Source organism: Nothobranchius furzeri, chromosome 1, assembly GCF_043380555.1.
Source record: "Nothobranchius furzeri strain GRZ-AD chromosome 1, NfurGRZ-RIMD1, whole genome shotgun sequence".
Classification (NCBI taxonomy): Eukaryota; Metazoa; Chordata; class Actinopteri; order Cyprinodontiformes; family Nothobranchiidae; genus Nothobranchius; species Nothobranchius furzeri.
Genome location: NC_091741.1, coordinates 83,836,319 through 83,851,873, shown reverse-complemented (window position 1 = coordinate 83,851,873; position 15,555 = coordinate 83,836,319). Strand labels below are relative to the sequence as shown.

Genomic DNA, 15,555 nt, shown 5'->3' with positions numbered 1-15,555 from the left:
CTGGGTTAAAGGTCTCTAACCTTACAGACATAACAGTCCTCAAACTTTGAAATAGTTTCTGCATCCAGGGCTCTGAACCTAGTAGCTGGAGCTTCACACACAGGGACAGGACATGGCAATGTAACATCACAGAGTATTGGAGAGTGGTCAGAGAATACAGGAGGCAAAGTCACAAGGTTCATGACAGGGAGACCAAAAGAGAGAACCAGGTCCAGGTCGTGACCCCTGGCATGAATTGGGGACGATACCCATTGAGTTAAATTGAATGAATCTAGCAAATTCAAAAAACCTTTAGCAAGCACATTGTCAGGACAGCAGATATGGATGTTAAAATCACCAAAAAATAGGACATAGTCATATTTTAGGATGCAGTCTGCGACAAGATCACAGAAATCATTAAGGAAGTAAGAGTCAGTCTTTGGAGGGCGATAAATCAGCACAACGAGCAGGCGGGGGAGATGCACAGTTCAAATAAGCACAGTTCAAAGGAAGAAAATGACATGGTGGGTGTAAGCTGTTTACAAGGAAAGCTGGATTTAAAAACAACAACCAGCCCTCCACCTCTGCCCCGTGATCTGGGAATATTGAAACAGGAGCAGCCAGGTGGTACCAGCTCCAGCAGGGCGCTTGAGTCACCAAACGGGATCCATGACTCACAGATGCACAGAAAACCCAAGTCATACTGAATAAAAAAGTCACAAAGAATAAAAGTTTTGTTCAGCACAGACCTGGCATTGACTAGACCAAACCGGGTCTGCGGCGGGGCTGCAGCACCGAGATCGCGCACGGACACAGTCTCCTTTAACTCTGTGCCCGTATCCGAGCGCAGATTCTCCCAGCAAACCCCAGTCTGGCGAGGTCTTCGAGCCGACTGGCCGTGGCGCGGTGCCAGTTCACCCTCAGAGCCGGCCAAGTTCCCTAGGCAGGGCGCAGAGTAATCCATGAGACATCTTGGAACCACCAGGTCAGAAGCTGGGCCGAATCGGACCAGCCGCTTCTTCAGGGATCCAGCCCGACGTCTCACGCGCCGGCTACCTCTCTTTCCCCATCTCTCCGATGCTTCCTTCTCGAGCTGGGGCGGACAGAGGGCCGACACATCACGGCTTGGGGGGAGAGAGCACATGGGCAGTCCAACCAGCAGCGCCATCCGTGAGGTTCCCAGCTCGCGCAACCCGCTACATCAATGGGAGGACGATGAGAGCACAGCTAGCAATTTTTCTGCTGCTTTTGATCCACCCTGTTCTTCTGACAACAGCCCAGATTCCTTAACTTCTCAGTTTAACAAGCACTGCCTCTCCATTCTGGACCACATCTGTCCTGTCAGAACCAGATCATTTCCAGCAGTGAACCCTACTCCCTGGTTTACTGACAGCCTTTGCAGCCTAAAGTGCCAATGCAGGAAAATTGAGCGCTTGTGGAAGAAAACCCATCTCCACGTCCATCTGCTGCACCTAAAGGATCTTCTGACATCCTTTAACTCTGCAGTCAGAGACGCTAGGGTTTCCAATTTCCCAACCTGGTGTCCCAGAGCAAAGGGAACCCCAAAGTACTGTTTAATGCCATCGGCAGTATCGTCTCTCCTGCCTGTCCTACAGCCTCCATCCACTCCGTTGCAGACTGTGAGAACTTTCTGTCTTTCTTTGTGGACAAAGTCAATAAGGTTAGATCTAGCATCTCTCCTTCAGCCTTATCGCTGCCTCTCCCGACTCCAACCAGGCCCATCATCCTAGATAGCTTTGCTCCTGTTTCTTTGCCTGAGTTAACCAAACTAGTTAACTCTATGAAGACCTCTGCATGCCCCCTCGACATCCTACCCTCATCTTTGTTTAAAAGTGCTTTTCAGTCCATCGGTCCCAGCGTGCTCTCTATAATTAATGCTTCTCTGGTTTCTGGTCAGGTCCCTGCATACTTTAAGAACGCTGAAATCCACCCGCTTCTTAAAAAAACGAGTCTTGACACCTCTCTCCATAGCAGCTTCAGATCCATCTCTAAACTTCCATTCATCTCCAAGATCTTGGAAAAGGTTGTGGCTAAACAACTCACAGCTGCTCTTGATGAACATAGCATCTATGATAGCTTCCAGTCAGGTTATTGTAGAGCTCATTCTACTGAAACAGCTCTTCTTAGGGTCTCTAATGACCTTCTGACTCACAGTGATGCAGGGGACTGTTCTGTTCTGGTCCTGCTGGACCTGACTGCAGCCTTTGACACTGTTGACCATCACCTGCTACTGGAGAGGCTGAGAGACTGGGTAGGCCTATCAGGATCTGCTCTGGAGTGGTTCTCCTCTTACCTTTCTGAGCGCTCCTTTTCTGTGGCCTTCTCCAAGTTTAGGTCCTCCACTACCTCTCTTACCCATGGTGTCCCACAAGGTTCTGTGCTGGGGCCTCTGCTCTTCCTCCTCCTATCTGCTTTCTCTTCAGCACATCCTGAGCTCCTTCAAAGCAATCTCCTACCATCTTTATGCAGATGACATCCAACTGTACATCTCCTTTAAGCCCATGAGATGTCTAAGCTGCAGCTGTTACACACCTGCTTAGACTCTATCAAAACCTGGATGGCTGGGAGCTTTCTTCAGCTGAATGAAGATAAGACTGAGATTCTCATCTGTGCCCCAGACAAGCTGGTTCCCAAAGTCAGAGACTCTCTTTGTCAGCTTGCTTCTCACACCAAACCTTCCGTCAGGAATCTTGGTGTGACCTTTGATACAGCTCTCACCCTGGATTCTCATGTCTCTTCTCTTGTTCACTCTTCCTTCTTCCATCTCAGGAACATTGCTAAGCTGAGTCCCATTCTGTTCTGCTCTGAATTTGAGACAGTTGTCCACTCCTTCATCTCCTCACGCTTAGAGTACTGTAACTCTCTTTTCACGTGTCTTAGCAAAACCTCCCTGAACTGTCTGCAGGTGGTTTAGAATGCCTGTGCTCGGCTTCTGACCAAGTCCTCCAAACACACACATCACCCCACTTCTCCTCCAGCTTCATTGGTTGGCTGCCAGTCAACTTCAGGGTTCATTTCAAGATCCTGATTCTGGTCTATAGGGCCTTACATGGACAAGTACCATCTTACACCAGGCTTAAGACCAAAGATGACAGATCATTTGCTGCTGTGGCCCCCAGACTCTGGAACCCTCTCCCCCTGAGCCTGAGATCAGTGGACTCAGTGGACTCCTTTAAAAAGCAGCTGAAGACTCACTTGTTCAAAGTGGCTTTTGTATGATCTTCTTCACCACTCTCTCTTTATTCTGCTCTCCCCACCTATTCCACCTTCCTCGGGATCCACTGATTTCCCTCTTTCCTATTCCCTCTCTCTCTTTCTTAACATTGTTTAATCACAATTGTCCATTTTTTGCTCATTTTAAATATATTTTTAACAATTTTTTATATTTTTAATTTTTGTTTTGTTTTTGTGAAGCACCTCGTGATTTTTATCTTGAGAGGTGCTTGTAACGGTATGAAATGACTGTTTTCCACCAAAAGTCATTTCCCCCCTCTCCTCTGACACAGAACTATTCTGCATGAGATATTGCCTCAAGGTCTCATTTGCTATAAACTGTTTTCTTTCCAGCTCAAGAGAAGAATGAAGAATGGACTCTCTCCTTTTAATAAATCAAAGAACTCTATTTTAATAAAGCTAATCAAACAAAGTGTTAGTCAATAAATAAGATGTGACTAATCTGTGAAATCAAAATATTAATTACCTTATTATAATCCTATAGAATATAATAAGTAATATGACTTTAAATGTTTCCACTAGGACTGATCTCACATAGTGTCAAGACACATGACACATTGCTTTACTGATCCAATCAGAATCTGCCAGATCTGACGGAGGCGTGGTTTTGGTGGTGCTTGGTAAATCTGTCATCTTTTCATTCTACCATAATCCAAAACATCCGACGTATAAAATTGTGCCCTCGCCATCTTTAACGCCAGTTCAAAGCGTTCTAAAGAATTGTCGGAGTGGCCAATTCGTAACTTTCCTCTTCAGCCAAAAGAACCAACGCCAAGCTGGATAAAACCTGTTGATGTTCCAACTACTGCAACGGTTCCTTTCAGAATAAAAGCTGAACCATCACGACCCAGGTTTAGGTCTCACTCAAGCCCCCACAATGCCGCTCTAAAAATGGTCCCATCCCGGAAGTAAGAAAAATTGCAGTTCCACCCTCATCCGCTGGGGGCTGGTACCAGAAGCGAGCAAATCCTCATTGACCCCCATGTTAAAAATGCCATTTTCACAGCAGAAATAAACATGTTTACAGCCTGGTTCAATAAATGGTTTTTTGTCTAAATTATCTAGTTTATACTCATGACAACTCTGAGGGGGGTGAATTTTTTTCTCACTCTTCTGTTTAAGTGTATTGAAAGCCTAAAATTCTGTATAATTAATGAGCATCCGACACACGTGACCGCCGCCTCAGACCCACGTGACCACAGAGCTAGCTCCGTGGAAAGGCCTCAGTACAGCCTCGGTCTCTCCTGGAAACTGTGTCGGGATTTTGAGTCTCTGTGCTTGTGAATTCTGTTTTGGATAATATTGGTGCAATTGTTGGACAAAATGACTTGCTGTGGTATTAATTGCACTAATAGAGCGTCCAAGGAGTCTCCACTTCATTTTTTTCGGTAAGTTAAAATCTATATTTGTATTTTATGTCACTGCTGCCTAGCTGAGTTTACCGAAGTAGCTAGCTAACTATCATTTTAACGTGTAGCATGTACTGTTTAACCATGAAATTTAAATGTAAAATACGGTAAAATAATTAATAGGGCATATTTCGATGGGTAATAGGGTAAAACCCAGTGCATTTAAGATAAAAATGGGTTGAAAGATGACGCAGTGCGCCGCTTGGAGGGACACCTGTGCTCCATTCTTTCATCCGGTAATCCCCGACCGATCCGGCGCCTACTTGCTGCGCCTAGCTGCTGCGCGGTCTGACCGCTCATGGAGTTTTTCATGTCTGACTTTAACCGCATCTAATACTGTATTACGGCTTGAGCGCAACAGCGACAACTTAATATCGATGTGTAAGCAGCCTGAGTGGTAGGGTGTTTTCATCTGAACCCTTAAAACCTCCAGCAGGCTACGCTGCACTATTGACGTGTTCGCGCGCGGCGCTAACAACTTAGCAACGTGACATGTCTCTGAGAAAGCGTAAAACACGGACGCTTCTTCTGAAGCGGAAAATAACACTTCTTCTTAAGCAGAGCAGGATGTCGCCTCGGCTCGTTCACGGCCGAGCCGGACTGAGCTCGATAACATTGACCAAGCACAGCCACTGGGCCGTTGTAGCTGCCACCAGGCCTGCTGAAGGAACTCCAGCGGGTTTCATCAGACTCGTAAAGTTTCTTGTTTTTGCTGGGGATTTCTGTATTTTACCGCTCCCTCCTGCAGTCTTCCCCTATTAAAATTTAAAATGTGTAACTTTATGTATTGTGATGAATGACTAATATTCATGTAAAACTAAAACGTTAGGCATTTAGGGGGAAAAAACAAAATAATAAACATTATACAGATGTCAAATAAATCAAACTGTAATTAAACTATATATTTTCAAAGTCATATAGACAGCATGATGGTTTTGTGTGATCCGCGCGGTTTCACTTACACCCCTTTAATGATCAGGCTGTTTTTTTTTATTTTTATCAGCTGATAGCAGTTAAAATTATGGTAAAAAATACTTTTATCTGTTTTTGATAACTTAATGCCCAGGAAGAACATCTTCTCTAGACATTAAATATAACCCAAATGTTTTCTTATGAGCAGATCTGATGAAGGTGTAGACAAGCAGTCTGCAAAGTAAAACTTGTTTAGAGTCCAAACTCTTACTAAAGCTTTTGAAAAGAAAAAATGGTTGAATTTTGAGAAATATCCACAACAGGGGAGCGAGACCTCTGAAAAATGTATATTTTCTCTGAATTCATAGAATAATGTGAAGATTCTGGGAAAAGTTGGGATTCTGAGATTAAAACGAAAATCTTTCTAATCATAATTCTGGCAGTTTTTGTGTCCTTCTGCTGTGGAAAGTCGTGCAGCATGAAGATACTGAGAAGATGCTTAAAACCTGTATTTTTATTCCATCCATAAATAAAATCATGAGCTATTTTTTTAATCCAAATTTGATCCAAAGGGCCATCGTTGGTTCCAGACCCGTTCTAGAACATTCTTCTAATCTTAAAGTCATCATCAGTTTCTTCCTTTTAACAAATATTTATTTGTTCAAATATTTAATATTTATAACTGGAATATTTGTTCCTCCCTTTCCCACTGCAGTTAGTCCTGTCCTGCAACCCTGTTTTTGCAGCTTAGTGAAGCCAACCATCACTAACCTGGGGGTGGTTTTGGACCCAGAGATGCGGATGGACTCCCACATTAGCCAGGTGGTTAGATCCTGCTTTTCCCGGCTTCGCCAGCTACCAAAGATGAAGTCCATCCTGAAAGACGTGTCATATTTTCTCCCCAAGCCGGACCTGACCGTCATGTATCGGTCCAAAATAGTGTGATGATATTGTGTTTTTTGTACATAACAGACTTTTTAACAGACAAATTTGTCGCATTCTCCTACACCTCTTCACGGGCTCGCCACAGTAAATATTCTATTTGGCGAGAGATAAACTTTATTGTATTTATCCTAGTGAATCTATAATTAAACGGGTAAACTAGTAGCACCACATCCAACATCAAAGAAAGTAAAATGTTACTATCAGGAGAGGGAGAATGTTTAAGTGGTTAGCAGCAGTGTGCTAGCCGATGGCCCCCTCCATGAGGCCACCACAGCTCAGCAAAACGTCATTGTAGCTTCTTCTGGGGAGAAAAACACTTAGAGAAAAAATAAAGTTAACAGCTGAAATAGCAGGAAATAATACAGTTAAAGAGAAGATTGTAGAAGAAAGAAACCCCTGGGTTAAACTGGTCTGTCTACTGCATAATGCTGAACTCTAACATGTGTCCTCAGGGAAGGACCTGATTGGTGTCCAGAACCTGCTGAAGAAGCACCAGGCTCTGCAGGCTGAGATCACAGGTCATGAACCTCGCATCAAGGCTGTCACCCAGAAAGGAGAGACCATGGTGGAAGAAGGTAGAGCAGGTCTGGTCCTGACATGTTTCTGAGGTGTCTGCAGGTTCTGGCTCACTTTGTTTGGGTCCAGGTCACTTCGCTGGTGAGGAAGTGAAGACTAAACTGTGGGAGCTTCATGGACGTTGGGACACGCTGAAGGCCAAGGCGTCCCAGAGGAGGCAGGACCTGGAGGACTCTCTGCAGGCCCAGCAGTACTTTGCGGATGCTAATGAGGCCGAGTCCTGGATGAGGGAGAAGGAGCCCATCGTTGGAAGTCCAGACTAAGGGAAAGACGAGGACTTGGCCGAGGTATGGAAGTCCCTTCCTGAGAAACTCCAATCGCTTTTCTTTGCTCTCTTTCCAGTCCTTCATAATTAGTGTTTCTGTATTTGTCATTTCCTTCGGTTGTCTACCAGACGTCGTTGCTCGTTTGAGCGTCTCATGGGTTAGGGGTAGAAGTGCTGGCCTCGCACAGGAAGTGATGACAAACGTGTTCCCGTCACTCTTATTTCAAACGGTTTACAAGCTGTGATGTGTGTTCCCGCTGCAGAGCAGCCATGACACGTGGCAGCCGGCAGAAGGCTCACGCTTTTCCACTAAACACCCGCAGAGCTGCGTCTGCGGTGAACTGAGCAGGGTTTGTTTTACAGTGGCGGATCCGATTGGACCATCGCTGCGAGAAAGCTCCACTTGTGTCAGACGAGCTGAAGGTTCTGATGTTCTACTCCACAGGCTCTCCTGAAGAAGCACGAGGCCCTGATGTCGGACCTGTCGGCTTACGGCAGCAGCATCCAGGCCCTGAAGGAGCAGGCCCAGTCCTGCAGGGTGAGTTCAGAACCCTCGGCTCGTCAGAACATTCTTATCCACCACGTTCTAACACCAGACCTGTTAACCCGACAGCAACAAGGTGATCAGCAGGTGCTTTTGTCCTGCAGGACCTGAAGGCCAACGAGTCCCGCCTGAGGGACATCAACAAGGTGGCATCTGAACTGGAGTCAGAAGGTCTGATGGCTGAGGAGGCTCCTATGGTTCAGGCTCAGGTGAGCGTCACCTGTCTGCAGCAGCTGGTCCCTCTCACTTCCTGGTTTAACTCTGCTCGTCTCTGTTTGTAGCAACAAGAACATCTGGGTTCTGCTCCTGGAAAGGTGCATGTTGTCCTCCGCCTCAACCAGAACCAGACGTGGTGTTTATGTTACCACTCATTTGTTTGTTTGTTTGTTTACAGGATGAAGCCGACTCTAACACGGCGTCACCCTGGAAGGTGAGTTCATTCAGCTGATCAGAGGTCACCTCTGATGGCAGCAGTCACGGCCGACTGTGCTGACATCACACAGGAATTCAGGTGACCCGGCAGGCACCAGGTGCTGGTGAAAGTGGGGACATGTCAGCTGGTTGCCATGGCTACAGTTATCTTTATGCATCTGTATGACTGCTGACTGGTGTGTGTTTCCTGTGACCTTTGACCTCAGACCGTACGGTTGGGCGTTCAGACGACGGCTATCTTTAATTCCATCAAGGTAAGAGGAAGCTCTTCCCTTCCTGTCTGAGCGATCCGTCTCCAGGTTTCCTCGTCCGGCGTCCAGCCCGCTGGCATCCACCTTCATCTCATCTCACTTCATTTATAGTGCAATACTTTCACATTATCATTTTCCCACACTTCTGTATACCTGTATTTTGTTGTTTTTCAATAAAGAATGACAAATTATTTAAGTTTGGTTTTTGTTGCACACAAATATATATCTGTAAAAAATATCTTCAAAGCTAATGTTTACATAACAAGTATGATTGGGTTTGGCAATACGGCACTCAAGTTTATTTTAGTAAGATTTTCAAACCAAGTAAAGTTAGTAAAGAACACATTTCTATTGTCTGCTAAGAAACTGTTGGGATTTAAAATGGGCCTGTTGTACAAATAACTTGTAAATGATTATTCCTCACTTTTGTCTTAACCAAAGAAATTCCAGTAATTGAGCAAAAACATTTATTTTTAACACTACATTTTATAAAACAGGGCACAGTGTCGGCACATGTATGTATGTCGATGGTCCGCCCCAACCAAACCAAGAGACACAGACGTCAGGGAGGCCAAGGTTGTCTCTGCAGCTCTCTGGGCACCACGCCTCACTCAGCTGTCCCCAATGATCCAAATGGCTATGGAGGAAAAAAAATTTAATAAAAGAATGAAACTTAAAAACTCCCAAACCTCATGTCATATTTACTAATCAGCTATGGCTGATTTGTTTGGATCACAGTGAGTTACACTAATTCTAATATATTTTTATTTCTATTATACATACATACTTTTTAACTGTTATTTTCACATGACTGTTATCAGGCTCTCTTGTTCTGGTTCTGATGATAACTCTGTGTCTTCCAGTAAGTTATCTTGTGCTTACTTCATCTGTATAATGTCTCTTTACTTTTGGTAAATTGTACTGAGTCCAGAATAAAGGCTAGCTGGCTGTACAAGATACAAACAAGTATTACATTTTGGAAATATATGAAACACCGCCAGCATCTGTTAGAGCCTGTGGCGGGGTGCTGAGGGCCGGCTCCAGCCCAGGAATGAGCTCTACACGCCGGCCGGGAGGGTTTGAAACACCGTCATCCTCTCCTCTGCTGGCTGTTCATTCTGTTATGGTTACCGGTGCTTGTGTTGCAATGTGAAACGCTTGGTCTCAGATTTTGTAAGAAAGATAATAAAATGTCCCCCCAAAATACGACTTAAATATATTTTCTCTTCTTCATGATACATTTAATGGCTGGTGCGACTCAGGAGTGATAGCGCCGAAAAAAACAACTGAAAACTTGCTCAAAGCAAAATGTATTCATTACGGAAATAAATTATAAACTTACCGATTTAAAACTTTTTTAATACAGGTACTTCTCACGAACAGGCGCAGAAAACCTCCACCTAAACACCTTATGAGGTTCAGGTCGATGGGTGTTCCAGTTAGCTCCGGTTGGGTTGAAGCTAGGTGGCTACATCCGTTAGCTCGGCTCCCACCTCCGCTTTAGCTTTGGGTTAGCCAGGGTTAGCTTCAGGTTAGCTCGTAGCTAGTTCGCCTGGGTGTCGTCACTCGAGCCCAGCCTTACAGCCACACCCTCAGCGCCTCCTCTCTTCCCTTTTATGGAATTGTCTGGGCTGGACGGAACCTGTGACACGGTCAAAATGGCGGTGGTGGCCACCTCCCATTATAGACAACAAACGTGTTATTGAAGCCAATGGAATCCATTTGTCCAGTATATGTACAGTCTATGGTCTCACTAGATACCAACAAAACTTTTGTGACCCGGGAGTATCTAAAGATGGGTGGTCGGCTGCCGTGGCTGCTTCTACAGGCTTTGGCTCCACAAGGTCAAGCTGGACCTTTACACCTTCTGATCTAGACGTGGACTTCCATTAAAGGCATGTAGACTGACAAATGGCGTTGAATGTGTTTATGAATCTCCTAACCAAAGCTTAGCGCGATGACATCACCTTCAGTTCCCATCAGAACTAATCGCTTCTTTGGATTTGCTGTTTCTGAGCAACATTACACCTCACCCCATTCTCCGTCTCATTCACCTTAGTTACACCATACATTTAGTGTTAAAATTAGTCTAGTTTAATTTGTTTAGTAATAAATCTTTAAACTTTTAAAACCTGACCCTCTTCTGTTGTCTCTGAGTGAATACAAAGCTGTTATCTAATCCCTGCAATAAAAAGTTCCAATCTTCCGGTTAAACAGTACCCAACAGATCCATAAGGTTGATTTCATATTTCCTATGGAATCCTATGTCATGTGGCTTATTAAATAACATGTAATTTAAATCGTTACACGCTATAAAATGATATTTTCTTCTTCTTCTTCTTCTTCTACACGCACACGCACACACACGCACACACACACACACGCACACACACACACACACGCACACACACACACACACACACACACACACACACACACACACACACACACACACACACACACACCACACACCACACACATACACATTATACAAAAAGGAAATAGTGGTTGAACCAATAATGGGGTAAACATTTCCGATTGTAAACAACTACCTCTGCATAGAAATTGCACACACCTGCTGCTATATGTTTTGTATATTATTAATGATATTTACCTGTTTGATATTATCTTATTGTTAGGGATGTTTTTTGTTTTGTTATTGTTGTGCATCTGCACTTTATGTAAATGTCTACGCATGGGACAGTGTGAAACGTAATTTCAATTCCTAGTATGGCAAGCACATTTGAAGAATTGACAAATAAATAAAGTATTCTATTCTTCTTCTTCTTCTTCTTCTTCTTCTTCTTCTTCTACAAGCCAAGACAACTCTGTTGTTTCCTGGGTGCTAAATGAACAACACCTTTCCCAGTCATGAGAAGAAATGGGTGAGTCCATGAATGATAAATGACAGTGTGACGTAGATCTGTCAGGCTTATCAGATCCTAGAGTTTCACTGTCTTTTTTCTATCAGAAGCTAAAGCAGGAGCTAGATGTAGGAGACTATTTTCATGTTCAGCCTGCATGAAAATCTCAGAGTGATCAGTAATTTGCAATAATATTAAGTAAAACATGGTTTCTCTGTGAAGAATCACTTTAAAGTAACAGAGCCCTTAAATGGCTCATTGTGGAAGGTACTGAAAATGTCAAGAAAAAAAATGCTGAAATTGCTTCATGTGAGAGCGATTTTAGGGAAAGAACTTCATTAGCATGTTTTGTATTGACCATAGAACTATTAACACTTAAGTCAAAAGTCATACGTAAGTAAGTAAGCAAAGTTTATTTCTATAGCACCTATCGCAGAAAGAAAAATAACAATAGCTTCACAAAGAAAATCACATTAAAAAATCACGATTAAAAGACAATTTGAAAAATCCACAAAGATCATGAAAAACATTTAAGATTATAAAAAAGACAAATTAGTTACAATACAAATGAAAAAGCACAAAACATTAAACCAAATGCAAAAAAAGGGTCTTTAGCTGCGTTTTTAACGATGTCCAGACTGTCAACACTATCTAAAAAAGAACATTTATTCCAAAGTAAACTGTCCCATTTAAGGCAAGTCATCAGTGAGTCATGTTGGGACGTGAGACAGAAAGAGACCTCAAAGAAGAGGCAGATGGTAAAGCTTTAGCCATAGATCAGATCCAAGCCACAGGTAGGCAGCGAGCGGGGGCAGACTACACGCTGGAGTGACAGATGTGAGGTGAATCTTTAACTCCAGTTCCCCCCACTGTCCCTGCATCTGTCCCCGCTCCTTGTCAGGTTGGTCCAGCCCCCTCCTGTGAGAATGACTGGACTAAAGAGCCAGCTATCACTGGACTTATTGATTAGTCCAGATTGCCCTGGCCGGCTTCATCTAATGACCTCTGGGAGTCATTATTGGAAAGTCAGTGTCTTTATGATTGGTTCACACTTTCCCCTCACCATTTGGGAATCCTCCTGTTGCAACCCTAAGGGTGAAATTTATAACGTGGCTCAAAAGGACACATGTTTGTCTACAGGTTGAAAATAAAGCAGAATGCTTGATTTTTGCTATAATTATCTCCGATGAAAACAAAGATGGGATCTGTGGTTAAATCCAACCACAGACAGGATAAATGATACATCCCCGTTTATTCTCACTTACACATGCTGTCTAATCTCAGACAGCCCAAATGGCAGGGACAGTATCCCACTCTGTTTCCCCACTCAGCCATGGCACTGGCAAGAGATGGTTTATTTTAATTGAAAATTAGCAAAACAAAACAAGGGCAAGAGGATCCCTGAATAGGGCCCCTTTCTCTGGGAGCTCCTGTGCCGTTGAATAATGCATATGGGAGAAAGTAAACAGCAGCCGTGGGCCTTGCTGGGGGAACAATGGGCCGCACACAGCCCAACCAGGGCGCCTGATTTTATTACTGGCCTGTCAATCCCCCCAGCCTGGGAACTGTGGGACCTAGGCCAGGCAGCAGCTGCTGACCGCTCCGCGCTGACCTAACGCTCCCAACAAGCTCAAACACTCACACCGCTGCATACCTCCACTCCTTGCGCTGTCCGGTCCTAATCTGCTCATTGACACACTCAGCATGGGCGAATGGAATCTGCTTCCTGTGTAACCACACAGCCCGTTCAGCAGGTTAATCTTGAACTGTAAAATGTTTACACCCTCTTATGCATTAGATAACAGTTTAACCAAGCTGTGAAATTAAGATCAGTAGCAGTGTCTTCATGTGAAGACGGGATTTGTCTGAGAATTTAAGGTTTTAGAAAGTCTCTCATCTCTATGGCACTGCTCTGCAGTCCCTGTGGTCACTTCTGAACTTTTCTCTTCCTCTAGAACTCTCTTTTGGTGTGTGTGTGTGTGTGTGTGTGTGTGTGTGTGTGTGTGTGTGTGTGTGTGTGTGTGTGTGTGTGTGTGTGTGTGTGTGTGTGTGTGTGCGTGTGTGTATGTGTTTCCTCCTCTACATTGAGATTCTGGTCTTACTTCTGGCTTCAGCCAAGTCCCGGTTGCCATGCCAACTGGCAACTGGTCTCCCAGGATGAGTAATGATGTGATGTGGCCGTGCTTTAAAGTCCCAACAAAGACCTTATTACCACTGCAGCACCTCATAACACACCATTGTTGTCAAGTGCTCCTGATATTAACCTGCCTGATCTGGGGCTTCCTCTCCCTGAGTGTGTGTGTGTGTGTGTGTGTGTGTGTGTGTGTGTGTGTGTGTGTGTGTGTGTGTGTGTGTGTGTGTGTGTGTGTGTGAGTGCGTGTGTGTGTGAGTGCGTGTGTGAGTGCGTGTGCGTTTGTGTGAGTGCGTGCGTGCGTGCATGTGTGTGCATGCATGCGTGTGTGTGTGTGTGTGTGCGCGCGCATGTGTGTGTGTGTTTGTGTGTGTGTGTGTGTGTGTGTGTGTGTGGGATGATGCCACAGGATGTTTGAATGTTTGACTAGTTAAACAACATCCTCTGACAGGGACACCACAGGCTGCAGATGAGGTGGGAGATAAAAACACTGTGATCCAGGCCTTCGCACCAGCCATTGTCACCACTTATCTCAATGTGGAGCTTTCTACTAATGAAGAGGAGGAGATAAAGAGCGGCGGTGTCACTGATAAAGAAAAGCATGATTTATTTTCTTGATTAGGGTGTGATTTGGGGATGTTCACCTCTATATGAAGCGTATGAAAGGTGTTTAGTAACGTGCATTTTTTTTAAACGAATACCAATGAAAGTTTTACAAGTTTCCAAAGTTTGTATTTAGGCTTTGGCTGCTGATCATCTGTTAAACTTTCAGATAATAACTCTCTTTTGTGTTTTTGGTAAAGATTCAACTAAAGAAACTGGAACAAATTGAGCCTTTGCGACCCACTGATGGTGACAAAATGACAACAGGATCCCTTTTGATATGTGTTTTTCCAAGTTTTCTGTTATGGCTTGAGCCAACCCTGATTTATCTGCTTTTATACTGAATGATTCAAAGGTCAGATTTTAGAGACAAACTGAAGACATTCTTCAGAACACAGTCAAGGACTGATCTCCAAATTTGTGAAAAAGTAGCCAAATTCCAAAATTAAGCCAAGAAAGACTTTGAATAAGTCAGAAGTACTTTGGATCAGGCGTCTGCAATGTGCAGCTCTACGTGTGCGTCTTTGGCCCAAAATTACAAGAAAATCTACTTGTGTATTTTGAAAACCACAATACTTTCTTTGTTTATTGACCAATTTTTGGCAACTGTCTGATTAAAATATCTGTGCCAGAATGACATGAAGCCAAAAAAGCAACCAATTGGCTCTAATAGTTTGTTAAGCTGTTTTGTTACATCATTATTCCAACAATTTTTCTGGAGTCTACCTAAAAAAGTAATGCAGAGGGGAATGCATGAGATAATAGAACAAGGTATTCAACACAATTACAAGTTATGTTGACAGTAATTAGAAGCACAGGCTTGGCTTTGATAAAAACTTAAAGAGCAAGTCACCCCCAAATCAACGTTTTTTGCTGATAAACTCTATAAATGAGTGTCTAATCGTGATGTAGACACGTGTATTCAGTAATTTGGCACTTTAGAGCATCTTAGTAAAAAATTCAATTTTCTGTCTAAAACTGTCAGTGTTGCGCCCTCTTCAGGTAAAACCATGCCCTGCCAATAGAATTTAATCACTGTTGCTATTTGCTAAAAGGTACCCTATGACATCAGTTCATACCATATGATGTCACAATGCCATTGCGCGCCTGTGTGTGTGTATTTGTTAGCAGCTCCGCCCTCTCGGTCTGCCAGGCAATGGCATTTGTTGCATTTTCAAACAGGAAGTGAGAGTGGAGTAAGACTGGTAGGGGCTGACGAGGCACATATCTAATAAATTAACCTCCTTGTGGTATTCAGTGATTATTCATGAAGAGGCACATATTTGTACTCATCATTTAAACGTGGTACACTTCTGCTCTTTTAATCCTGAGATCATGGGAGGTCAGGGGTTAGGAGGTCATCCTGTGACCAGCGGGTTGTCGGATCAA

General features: G+C 43.9%; 1 protein-coding gene across 4 annotated transcripts in view; it reads left to right on the top strand.

Moving 5' to 3' along the window:
- Positions 1 to 8,714, top strand: part of LOC129162891 (spectrin alpha chain, non-erythrocytic 1-like) — a 46,191-nt gene extending 37,477 nt beyond the window's left edge. Inside the window, exons 1-6 of one of the 4 annotated variants that reach the window (XM_070550687.1) lie at positions 7,136 to 7,363; positions 7,787 to 7,879; positions 7,990 to 8,094; positions 8,167 to 8,199; positions 8,280 to 8,315; positions 8,524 to 8,714. In XM_070550687.1, coding sequence (XP_070406788.1) covers positions 7,814 to 7,879; positions 7,990 to 8,094; positions 8,167 to 8,199; positions 8,280 to 8,315; positions 8,524 to 8,601 — 318 coding nt within the window. In that variant the 5' untranslated portion in view covers positions 7,136 to 7,363; positions 7,787 to 7,813 and the 3' untranslated portion in view covers positions 8,602 to 8,714. Of the gene's footprint in view, positions 1 to 6,952; positions 7,076 to 7,135; positions 7,364 to 7,786; positions 7,880 to 7,954; positions 8,095 to 8,166; positions 8,366 to 8,523 lie in introns of those variants that run through there. The other 3 variants (XM_070550684.1, XR_011520468.1, XM_070550686.1) reach the window with 3 other exon arrangements.
- The last annotated feature ends 6,841 nt before the right edge of the window (positions 8,715 to 15,555 follow it).